General features: G+C 43.3%; 1 protein-coding gene across 1 annotated transcript in view; it reads right to left on the bottom strand.

Annotated features, from left to right (window-relative positions):
- Nucleotides 1-215: 215 nt before the first annotated feature.
- The window catches only part of Deptor (DEP domain containing MTOR interacting protein), a 128,729-nt gene continuing 115,652 nt past the window's right edge, over nt 216-13,292 (bottom strand). The window contains exon 9 of the mRNA XM_034516923.2: nt 216-5,485. Coding sequence (XP_034372814.1) covers nt 5,357-5,485 — 129 coding nt within the window. The 3' untranslated portion in view covers nt 216-5,356. The remainder of the gene's footprint in view (nt 5,486-13,292) is intronic.

Genomic DNA, 13,292 nt, shown 5'->3' with positions numbered 1-13,292 from the left:
TAGAACAAACCCTTACCATAAGTATGCAGTTTTCCAGGCAGAAGACATTCAGAAACTATCACTGAGCATACATATAAGGGGACTTTTGGTTAGTAAGTAAGACAGACCCCCATGTGCTTTCTCGGTTGAGTCAGTAGATCGCCTTGAAGCGTAGCCCTTTCTCTGGATAAAGAGTAGTCAACTTGTTTCACAAGATAGAAAAAGTCAGAACTTAGTAATTTTTTAAAACATAACATTTATTTCATGCTTACTGTGTTTTCATACAATCATCTTAAGTAGTATGGTACAATTTTATTAAAGATAGCGAATCACTCTCACCAAATTTTAAAATAAAGCTATATATTAAGTACTCTTAAACTCATTTAACAATACGATATGTGATCTTTGATGGCGAACTTCATTTTGGCATACAGCTCATTTGTCCTTTTGGTTCTGCAGTGAAGAAACATACGTCACACCTGAAGTTCAGGTGACAGGAAATCATGATTAATGACAACCATCAATTTCAACCAGTCAGAAACACCACAGTGCTCTGGAGTTATTCTGATCATTTAGAGTCAAAGTAAAACAGAATTCTTAGCAGCGAGAGTCAGTACCGAGGGTTTAAAATAGGCCTTGAAAGTTGACTATCTCCACAACACGTTTGAAAGAAAAGATCTGGAAACCCAAGAATCCTTTTTTGAAAGGAAAAGTAGCAATATTCTTAACCTTGGTGTCTGTCCTTCCAAAGCAGAGACGCCTGTCACATGACACCTGTCACATGATGGATATAGTATGAACTCAGCCACACCTCATCTAGGCAAAGAGGGCTGATCTTCCTCATATTACCTTCCATTTCTCAACTAATTATCATGTTTTTTGGGTATCACATGTAGCCCAGGCTAGCCTTAGATGGAGTGATCTCTGGCATGAATCTTCATGCTGTGAGCCAGTGTGCCCAGTTGTAATTAAAAAGATAGTACACTTTTCATTTTAATAAAAGATGCTCTTCTAATTAACCTATTGTGCTAATGGAGAAACAGAAACTGCCTTTCTTTGCCTTTGCTTCCCGAATGCTGGGATTATATGTATGAGCCATCATGCCTAGCTTTGAAAAAATATTTAAGAGAACATAAAGGAATGTGTGAAAGTGTTCGGGTAAATGTTATCCCGGGCAGTAAATAAGTTAATATTATTTCCTCTTTGAAGATCACAGACACACAAAAATACACATGAAGACCAAACTCATTTAAACAGGCATGGTAGCTCAGTCCTGTAACTCAAGTCCTCAGGAGGCTGAAGCAGGAAGGCTGCTGTGAATTTAAGACTAGCCTGTGCTATACTGTAAGTGCCTGGCCAACATGGAATACATACAGAATAAGACCCTGGTATTTGAAACAAATAACAATAGCAGATGGTCTTCCCTCTTCTCTTCAGAGATACCCAATGCCACTTTTGAGTACATCACGCCCTAAGCCTGTTTCAGCTGCATGACTCTGTCCCACAGAAGGCTCTATTGTAACAGGGATGGAAGGCAGGAGACTCAGAAGGAATTCAGCCAAGCTTCACAATTCTGGGTATAGCCCAAGATTGTTTTATGCCTTATTCATTAATCAAATGAGATAATTAAACTGTGTTCTACCCAGCCCATGCAGCACTGACATTTTAGGATCCACAGACTCTGAAGGTTTCATTATAAACCAGGCTTCATGTACACTTCACTCCCATCCAATGGTTGGATAAGAATTTGACTCGAGAGCTTAAAGATTTCAATAACTGCATTCAACTAATAATGGTTCCTTCTCTGTATTTATTTTTAGAAAATTAAAACTGGCCACAGATTCTACGCAAGTCTTCTCACAAAGGAGACTGTTTATTTCTCCTTTCCTGGATTCCAGGCTAGTTTTATTTATTAATGTATTTTTAAGTATTTATTTATTTTAGTTGTATGTATGTATATGATGTTTTGCATGTACCTATATTTGTGTACCATGTGTGTGCCTGGTGCCCAAGAAGATCAGAAGAGGGTGTCAGATTCCATGTCATTAGAGCGACAGACAGTGGTGAGCCATTATGTAGTTCTAGGAAGCAAACTTGGGTCCTCTGGAAGGACGACCTAGGCTCTTCACCACTGTGCTCTCTCTCCAGCTTAGAGCTAGTTGTTTGAATTCAAAGTCAAAGCATTCAGTTTCTGAACCACAGCAGAGAAGGCTGCAAGTTGTCTCTAGATCGTTTGGAGCTACATGACCAGAACTGTGGCTTGGAGCGGAATGCCGGAGGCCATCTGTGTTAGACAGATTTCTATCTCTATAACAAGATACCTGTGATAATCACCTGATAAAGAGAACAGGGTTATTTTGGTTCACAGTTTTTGAGATTTTTAGTCCATAACTGATTGGCCCCATCTGGAACTAACTCACCATTGAGCCATGTGATAATGTAGGATATCATCTGAGAGCAAATGGTGGAACCAAACAGCTTGTTTCATGGCCAATAAATAAATGACGAAAAAAAGCCGGGTCACACAGTCCCACTGGGGCAAACCTCCATTTACCCGTGGTTCTCTCACCAAATCCTACCACTTTTTTGTTTGTGTCTTTGAGGCAGTATTTTATGTGGGCCAGCTCAGCCTCAGACTTGCTTTGTTACCAAGGCTGTTAGAGAATTCCTGATCCTCCTGCCTCCACCCCAAGGAACACCAAAAACAAAAAACAGCTGAGACTCATCTTCTAAGGTGTTATCATATCTGAGTGTGGGGCTGTATGCCTGTAATTCCACATAGGAAGTGCAGGACCAGGAGCTTGACACTGTCTCAAAAGAAACCAACAAACAAAACAGAAATTAAAGCCATGTGGTAAGGCCCCCTACTTAGTAGCTGGGCTGTTTTGAGCATATGACAAACCAACCCATTTATGAACAGGGTTCATCATTCATAAAATGGATGATGATGATGGTCCTCACCTCTCAGGCTGATAAAACAAACAAAAAAAATAACCATAAGGTTTTAGCACAGCCCTGAGCAAAGGCTGAACGTAAGGCCTCTAAATAGGAAGTCTGGGCAGACAGGCAAGGGGTTGGAACACTAGAGAAGTAGGCTGTGGTACATGGTAGTTACGACAGGTACTTCAACTTGAAGAACATTGAATTTGCTCAGACCCAGACTCCCCACCTGAAAAATGAAAGTGATAATATCTATCTTAAAAGGGTGTGAGGAGGAGTGAAGGTGAACACAGTCTGTAAAGGTCAGCAAACACTACAGCACAGAGCCTGGCTCGAAGTATAACACACTCACGTGGAGAGAATCTCTCCCAAAGGCTGACAGTAGTAATGTCAGTCATCCCATGGCACTTCAACATCCTACACTCTTCTTACTAAAGCTAGAAATGTTAAATTAATATGTTAATAAAATCCATTTCGCTAAAACCAATAACAGGATGATCACCTCTCATTTAAAAAATCACTCAGACATAACCACTATTATTTTTCTTGATGCATAATAAGGCAGTAGCATCTCTGTTCAAAATTCATTATGTAACATGGCTCTTGTTTGGCACTTTGAGGAATATCCTCTACATACCAATATCCCAAATGTACTCCCCTGCCCATGGTTTTTTTGTTTTGTTTTTAGTTTGGTTTGGTTTGGTTTGACACAGGGTCTCCTGTAGCTCAGGCTCCCTTTGAACATCTGATCTTTCCGCCTCCACTTCCTAGGTGCTAGGATTATAGGAACATGCCACCAAGTCTGTTTCAAAGGAAGCCTGTTCTAGATGAAAGAAACATGCAAAAATGAGACGAAGAATCTAAACCAAGATGGAGATTGTAGTGGCAAGCAAATCCCTACATGAGCAGCACATCCCGTGACATGAAAAAGCTTGTGAAAATCCAGGCTAAGAAGGCATTTGGAGTGTCAAGTTTTGTCGTACTGAAGCCAAGTCCCTTAAATGTGGACACTTGCCAATGCAATCTTGCCAGAGGCTTGACTTTGAGTCTTCCACGGGTATGGACAGACCTCTTTGCTTTCACAATCAGCATATATATATATATATATATTTTTGGTTTTTCAAGACAGGGTTTCTCTGTATAGCCTTGGCTGTCCTGGAACTCACTCTGTAGACCAGGCTGGCCTCAAACACAGAAATCCACCTGCCTCTGCCTCCCAAGTGCTGGGATTGAAGGCGTGCGCCACCACTGCCCAGCCACAATCAGTATATTTTAAATGAACACCAGAAAGCTGCTGGAGCTGACTCATGAGGCGAAACTACTCAGGTCCAGTGAGAGCAAAGAGGGGCAGGTGGCTGGAGGCGGCATCCCTTGTCCATCCCCACCCCCCATGGCACAGAGGTCTGTTTTATCTTTTACCTCAAGCCACAACTGAAACAGGTTAAACTGAAAGTTGGTGATAAAGGCAGAAATGAAGTAGAAGTCAACAGTTGGGGGCTACCTAGTAAGACCCTGTCTCAAAACAAATAAACAAACAACAACAAAAACCTAACAATTAAAACAGAGAGGAAGAAAGTTACTTTGTGATGACAGCTTCTAAGCTGTTGAGTGCTTAAGGACCTTCTTCGAAATTGGTGTTAGCTGGTCATGTTTCTGGGGTGCTGCTTTTATTTTAAGCTGGGTGAAATCTAGACCTACCTAACAGATTAGGCTAATTTTTGGTAAAAAAAAAAAAAAAAAAAAAAAAAAATTTTTAAATTAATGTGGGGTTTCATTATGTTGCCCAGACTGACATTACCACCAGAACCCAAGTGATCATCCTCCTGCCTCAGCATCCTAAGTAGCCCAGATTGCAGGTGTTAGTCCCATATTCCTGGCACACAAGCACAGGAGACATGATGTAAACTATGTAGTAACCAATTTTTGAACTTCTAAAAAAATGGCATTTTTCCGTGTGGCTAATTTGGTTTTACAACAACTTCCTACAGACATAATAAGTAATGATTGGTAAGTAAGGCAATTCCACCCCATTGGGAAACTGGTTCCTGACTGTCCTCTGCACTGGCCTGTGTGTGTGTGTGTGTGTGTGTGTGTGTGTGTGTGTGTGTGTGTGTGGTGTGTGCACTTGTGTGGAAAAATCCCTTGTGTGATGTTAAGACAGGCACTCACACTGTCAGCTGATGCTGGCCTTGAACCTGCAGCGCCTCTGCCTTACACTCCTGAATGCTGGGATTATAGATTTGAGCCACCACACCCTGCTGTGTTTTGGTTTTTAAAGATATATTACCCGGTTCTTCCACATCCAAACAGCATATGAAAGTCAAGGTGTATATGTCATAAAGATCTGTAATGTCGCAATTATCCATTTGTCAGTCAGTCTTGCCAAGTCACTGTTGTGTTGTTCTGGGACAGGGTACAAGCGGGGATGTCCTCTTGCTCAGCAGTCCAACTCCTCCATGACTTCCATGACAATTGTCCTTGGGCCTGTCAGAATCAGGTTGCTCACGGTGCGGTAGTCCACATTCAGCACGTTGAGGCCATTGACAGAGACGACAAACTGACAGACCTAAAGGAATGATAGAAAGAAAGGATGTCAGTTTGGGTTGAAGGATACAGCTCAGTTGATAAATTGCCTGTCCAGCACAACCATAATACTGAGGGGCGGGGGCAGTAGGTCAGAAGAAACCTCTTCTCTAGGTCACATGAAAAGTTCAAGGGCAACCTGGGATAAATGAGATCCTGTCTTAGATACAAGTGCACACAGAGTCACACAGAGAGACAGAGAGATAGACAGACAGACAGACAGACACACACACACACACATACACACACACACACACACAAAGAGACAGACACAGAGTAACTACAGATACTAGTTACTCTGTAACTAATAGTTCTACAGAGTAACAGAGAGATAGAGACAGAGCTAGAGAATGTAGCTAGAGAATGTAGCTAGAGAATGAAGAAGGGGGGTGCTCAAGTTTTAAAGGCCTACCATTCAAGCATGAGAACCAGAGCTTGGATCCCTGGGAACTCAAGTGTGGTGGTTTGGATAAGAATGGCACCATAGGTTCATATATTTGAATGCTTAATCACCAGGGAGTGGCACTATTTAGAAGGACTAGAAGTCAGAGGTGTGGCCTTGTTAGAGGAAGTGTATCATTTGGGTTGGGTGGGGGGTTGGGGGAGGTGAAAGGTTGGGATGGGGTGGTCCTGAGGTTTCAAAAAGCCCAAGCAAGGCCCAATGCCATTCTCTCTCTTGGCTTGTGAACCAGGATGAAGCTCTCAGCTACTGCTCCAGGGCCTTGTTCTTTATCGTGAAGATAATGGACTAAGCCTTGATAATGGACTAAGCCTCAGAAACTGTAAGCAAGCTCTCAATTAAATGCTCTCTTTCCTAAGAGTTGCCTCGGTCATGGTATCTCTTTGAAGCAATAAAACAGTGACTAAGACATCATGTAAATCCCAGGTGTGTGTGGCAGCTCACCATACTTGGAAGGCAGAAACAGGGATTCCTGAAACAAGCTGGCTAGCCAGATGAGCCAATTCAGTGACTTCTAGGTTGCCTCAATGAGTAGGGTGAAGATCCATTGAAGTAGAATCCTGATGTCAACCTTGCATCTTCACAGGTACATGTACACACACACACACACACACACACACACACACACACACACACACACACACACACACACACACAGGGTGGAGGTGGGGGTGGGAGGCAAGAGCCAGGGAGGGGGAGGAATAGAAAGAAGTGAGAGATAGATGTAAAGGCTAAGCAGAGCCTTTGGCTGGGATGATTAATCCAGTGATGCTTTGTCTGTGGGTCTCACCATCACAAAGCCTATAAGTGCATCTGACTGGATAGCTGCCATATGCCTGTGTGAAATACTAAAACCGTTGGGAACCCACTATTTCCTTTTTTATTGACTTCTGGCCAAGCAATATCAATATAAACTTAACTTAAAATTAATATTAAATTAATTTATTTGATATTATTTGATTTAAAATTAATATCCAAAAATATCTATACCTATTGCCATTCCACACCCAAATGGGAAAACATCAGAATCACAGCCTTAGTTCTGAGAGAGAAAGAGAATACTAAAATAGGGATTTGTTCTATGCTCCTTTGATGATGACCTCAGATAACTCACTTCTCTTCACTTCCCTCACTTGGAGCTCTGTATGCAGCTCAGTTGGTAGAACGGTTGCCTAGGTTTCATTCCCAGAGCCTTATAATCTCAGTGTGTGGTACTGTGCACATGTAATACCAGCACTTAGGAAGCAGAGGCTGGATAGTCAGAAGTTAAAGGATAACCTTGGCTGCATATTGGAGTTGGGAGGCCAGACTAGGTTACTTGAGACTGTGTCGAGAGAGAGAGAGAGAGAGAGAGAGAGAGAGAGAGAGAGAGAGAGAGAGAGAGAGAGAGAGAGAGAGAGAGAGAAAAGAAAGAAAAGAAAAAGAAATAAAAACAAATAAACATTACTCATTCGTAAAATACACAGGTAAAAATGTCTATCCACTAAGGTTCAAATTACACAATGAATAAAAAAACATCCCTGAAGACATCACGCAAGCACTGGGCTTGACTAATTTTTCTCCCTTTTAAAATGGTCATTTTTAGCCAGTGTGTGGTAGCACAGACCTTTAATCCCAGCACTCAGGAGGCAGAGGCAGGTAGATCTCTGAGTTCAAAGTCAGCCTGGTTTAAAGACTAAGTTTCAACGGGTAGTGGTGTCGCACACCTTTGATCCCAGCAATTTGGAGGTAGAGGCAGGTAGATTTCTGAGTTCGAGGCCAGTCTGGTCTACAGAGTGAGTTCTAGGATAGCCAGTTCTAGGGCTACACAGAGAAACCCTGTCTCAAAAAAACAAAAAACAAAAAACAAAAAACAAAAAACAAAACAAACAAACAAAAAAAAACCACCAACCAGAAACACAGAAACAAACAAACAAACAAACAAACAAACCAAAACAAAATTTATCTCCTTCATTTTCCTTCATGGCTACATGAAAAGCTGAATAGAAAGTAGAATATAGTAAGCAGAGTTATAGTTCTTCAGTAAACACCTACTGCTGCCATGAGCCCCCCAGCATTTCCAGTCTTTAACCTTTGTTACTGGGGTGTCTTACTTAGACACACAATCACCATTTCTTTATTCCCATCCTCAAAGCTGGTCATCAAGGATTCAGGGCACGTCCAGTATGTGATCAGTAGTTTTCAACCCTGGTCAAGGTCATAGTGATAATTGAGGTCACACTACTTAATCACAACCCAACTGGAACAGACCCATGAGTGCTTGGAGCCACGAACACTTGTGGGAGCATTTTAGCACTGACTTCACTGGGCTGTTCTCTTTGTTTTTCTCCTGCCAAAGAATGGGTGGAATGTCACTCCCTCCCACCCATGGTGCTGGACTTCAGATCTGTGTTCTTTCCTCCAAAGGACTGCCTTTGTGTTGTTCCATGGGAAGGCAGGAATTGCCAGCTAAGCCTTCACAGGCTCCCAGGGATCATTTTGTGTCTCTGATATAATGTGTCTCTGGTCATTTTAGTTAGTCATTCAGTCTTCACCACAATCAGGCCTTGTCTTTTGCACGTTGTGTTGTTTATCTTAACTGGCCAACACTTGACAGTTAGGAACTTCATGTAGATTCAGGTTTTTCTGGAACAAAGTAGACATCTCATTCTTTAACTTAAGTGCTAGGTCTGCTCAAATGTCCATGGGGTGGTGGTGCACCCCTATAGTCTGAGCTACTTAGGAGATTGAAGAAGAAGGTTGGAGAGTTCAAGTCCTAACAGGACGATATAGTAAGAACGAGTTTCAAAAATCAAAAGCAATGGATATGGATTCTGAGCAATACCGACAGAAAGCTCAGAGCGTCACTACAATTCTAAGTGTATAGCTGGGACTGCATGAGACTGTATCTCACAAAACCCTACAAAACAACACAAAAATTCAAAAACATATAATGTTGACATTAAGGCTCTTACAATTACATAACAAGACTTTTATTCAAGTAAGCCTGATTATAAAATAAGCATAGTATCTTAGTTAGGGTTTCCATTGCTGTGACAAAACACTATGACCAAAAAGGGTTTACTTGGCTTACACTTCTACATCAGTCCATCATTGGAAGAAGCCTGGAATAGGAACTCAAACAAGATTAGAACCTGGAGGTAAGAGCTGATGTAGAGGCCATGGAGTGATGCTGCTTACTGGCTTGCTCCCCATGGCTCGCTCAGCCTGTTTTCTTATAGAACCCAGGACCACCAGCCCAGGGGTGGCCCTCTCCATCAGTCGCTAATTAAAGAAAATGCCCTACAGGCCTGCCTGCATCCTGATTTTATGGAAGCATTTCCTCAAAGTTCCCACCTTTTAGATGACTCTAGGTTGTGAGCCAAGTAGACACATGAATAGCTAGCATACATGATAACATATACCTGTAATCTAGCACACTAGAGGTTGAGGCAGGAAGACAGAAAGTCTGAGCCCATCCTGGGCTATGAAGGAAGATCTCCAAAAATGGAAGCAGAGAAAAAAAAGCTAACCATACTATCTACATATAAGAAACAATTATTGTACCTTCTTTAATATTTGAATTCAGGACCAGCTAGGTATAGGGGGCAAATCTGAGGTCATACAGGGAGACCCTATCTCAAACTTAAAACAACAAAAAGTGTGTGTGTGTGGGGGGGGGGGGTAGGGTGTTTGCTTTTTTGTCCCATCTTCCTTCTACTTATAATGATCACAATTACATGCTTTCAAAAATCAGATTAGGAGCTGGAGAAATAGCTCAATGGGTAAAAGTGCTTGAGTGCTTGCTGCAAAAACTGGACATCTGAGTTGAAAGGCCCAGCACCCAAGGTATGTAGGGGATGGTTCTGGTGCTTTGATTGGGAATCTGCACGTGAACACTGATGGTCCTGTTCCCCAGTTGGATCTTGATAGACCAATAAAGATGCTAGAGGCCAATGGCTGGGCAGAATAGGTGGCACTTTGAGGCTCCTGCAGGGAGGCTAGTGGATAAAGGAGGAAAAACAGATTTCGCCATTTTACAGAGGGAGAGGGGGCCACCAGTCATCTGAGATCTCTGGTGGAGTGGCCATTGACCACTTCCCAATTGGGCCTGGAGTATGAAGGGGGAGACTAGAAATGCAACTAAGTGGAGGGCAGATTGAGGTGTTGAGCTAGGACTAAAGGTTACTGAGCAACTAAGTTGAGGGCAGAATTGGAGGCGTTGAGCTGGGAATGAAGATAACGCAAGTTAGCCACAGGAGGCTTAGAAGTGTTCCGCCACTGAGCCAAAATCCATGGATTCAGGGTGGCTCCTGGGTGGGGCTGGTAGCAGGAAGCCCCCCCAGAGCTTAAAGCAGGGTAGTAGAAACTACATGCTCCGCAGGTAAAAGGTGGGTATGGCCTCATATGCCCATAACTCCTCTGTAGGAGAAGGAGAAGACAGAAGAATGGGAGGGAGGGAGGGAGGGAGGGAGGGAGGGAGGGAGAGAGAGAGAGAGAGAGAGAGAGAGAGAGAGAGAGAGAGAGAGAATGAATGAGAATGGAATCCACTGAGCTCCAGGGTCCCTGTAGAGTGGAAAATAACACAGCATGACTTGCAGTATTTTCTTCTGATGTCTGTATACATGCATGTCAATCCTATGTGCAAAGATACACACACACATACACACACATATACACACAGGATCACACACACACAGGATAAGAATAATTCTTCCATTTTTTTCAGTTCTTAACAAAGCTAACATTTCTCACCAGTAACATAAACTGAGATGATATTTCAAATCTTTTTCCAGAATAAAGAAAAAAAAAATGTCTTCAGAACCTTACTCATGCTTCTATCTATGGTGGTATTTTTAGAATCCCATTGTCAGAAAGGCATCACCTCTCCCTAAGTGGCCTCAATACCTGTGTGGTTCAAGCAGTTTCTACATCCTGTTGTTTAAATGTTCCAGATGATCTAGCTCCACAGGTCCCATGGTGTTGGGCTCTTCAGTTAGCATCTTTGGCACACCATGCTTTCCTTGCAAATCAACACACATTACAAGTAACAGCAGGAAGCACACAGCCTAGGGGGAAATTAATTCTCCTCTCTGCTAAAAAACACACCCGAATAAACACATGGAACATATGACTGGCACTGGCTAGACCGGTCACTTTAGGAATATAATTTCTCCCCACTGGGCCAGAGGCTCAGATGTCCACCTACTGGAAGTGACTGGTCATGTTTTCCTTTCACTTGTGTGTATCTTTAACAGACATGCCTGTTTGCAAAGATTATATTGCAGTCATTCCTTCAGTTCTGTGTATTTGTGTGTGTGTGTGTGTGTGTGTGTGTGTGTGTGCACAGAGGTTGATATCAAGTATATTTCTCAACTGCTCTCTGCCTCACTGCTTTTGACATAGGAACGATAGTGAATTTGGAGCTCAATGACTGGGCTAGATTGGCTGGTTGGCTGGGTAGCGAGTCAGGGAGTCTATCTCCACCTCTCTTGAGCTGGGATTACTACACCTGGCTTTTCCATGGGTACTGGGGATCCTAACTTGAGCATTTTATCCTATCTCCCTATCCCCTCTCTTCTTATTTGGAGACAGGGTCTCACGTAGCCCAGGGTTTGAACTCACTGTAGAGCTGAAGAAGCTGTCCTTGAACTACTGATCCTTCTCCCTTCGCCTGGGATTGAATCCAGAGCTTCACACATTCGGGGTAATCACAGTACTAAATGAGCGGAACCTCATTTCCTCAGCTCTAAGAAAAGGAAGCAACCTTACCACCCACAAGGACATAGCACTCTGACCTCCCAATGAGAGGATCAGAGCGCATGCTCATTAATGAAGACTGGGAACAAACCTTCCCATGACACGTGAAGCCGAGATTAGGACACTGCTCTGAGTGAACAGGCTTAGGAGAGAAGTCTCATGCAACAACACTGGTCGTTAACAGGACGAAGGAGGTAGCACTGAGTACATTTCAGGGTGTGACCAAGTTTCAGTGAACACCCAGGCAGAACTCCAGCCTTCCTTCTGATGGAAAGCCAAGTTACGCAAATCATCCTGCCTCTTCACCAGGCCTCACAGATGTGCCATAGCTCTGAGACAGATGGAATGTCCACGGGATTGTGCAACTGTGCACATGCTCACACATGGTGGGAGCCTAACCCCAGTCACTCAGCTGTTTCAGCAGAAGCGGGGGTGGGGCTGAGGAGAAATACAACACCTCTGCGCACCAGTTCAAAGTCTGGGAGTCTGCAGTCACTTGCCACACTCCCAGGTGTGCTGCAGTCAAGCAAATGGCGCCCTGACTGATCAGGAGAAAGGTAAGCAGACACAGATGTGAAAGAGCCTCGGGCTAGAGGGATGGCTCAGCTGTGCAGATTACCCGCTACTCTTCAAGAGAATCTGGGTTCCGTTCCTAGGACCCACGTGGGAGTTCACAACCATCCATAAGTCCAGTTCCAGAGGACCTGATGCTCTCTGCTGGTCTCCTCTGGTATTATATGTGTATGATGCACGCCATATATGCAGCAAATTGCCCATATACATAAAAAAAAAAAAAAATCTCAAGAAAAAGGAGAAAAGTGGGGATGCCTGATTAAATGACACAGAAAGCAGAGCCAAGGTACTAATAAGTAAGGCAGTAAGAAAATGCTTAAGTAAAATGCACTGAACTGTGGTAGACACCACCTAGACCAAGTGCCCGTAAATGACTGGAACCGGACTAGGGGAGAGAGCTCGGCTGGTAAAGTGCTTGCTTTGCAAGCATGGGGACCTGGGTTGGATTCCCAGAGACACAGTGTCACTTACAGTCTCTGAGGAAGCAGAGACAGAAGGGTCCCTGGGACTTGCTTGTCAGTCATCTTAACCTAACTGGTTAGTTCCATACTATTGAAAGAGTGTCTCAAATTGAGGAGGAGAGTGCCTCTGAGGATAGCATCTGAGGCTGTCCGCTGGCTTCCACAGGCACAAGTACACAGGAGCATCTGCATCCATATCAGCCCATATGCGTGAGCAAGTGCACACCTGGTGTGTGCAAGCATGCGTGTGCATGTGAGTATACACATACAAACATATGCACACATACTTTAAAAAGAAATAAAGTGTCTCGGCATGACACACATCAGTAATTCCAACATTTGGGAGGCTAAGGCAGGGGAAATGCTGTGAGTTTAAGACTGGCCACAACAGAAAGGCCCTGTCCCCCAAACCAACCAACCCAACCCAACCAACCAACCAACCCAACCAAATCAAAAAATCCTCAAAACCAAAAGCAAAAATGTGAAAATTTTTCCTAGAAACCCTTGCCAGGAAACTAGTCTGTTGCCTTTTAAATTTGTGTTCATGCCAGAAAGTG

Source organism: Arvicanthis niloticus, chromosome 13, assembly GCF_011762505.2.
Source record: "Arvicanthis niloticus isolate mArvNil1 chromosome 13, mArvNil1.pat.X, whole genome shotgun sequence".
Taxonomy (NCBI): domain Eukaryota; kingdom Metazoa; phylum Chordata; class Mammalia; order Rodentia; family Muridae; genus Arvicanthis; species Arvicanthis niloticus.
Note: the sequence above shows the minus strand (reverse complement) of the source record. Positions and strands in the feature narration are given on the sequence as shown.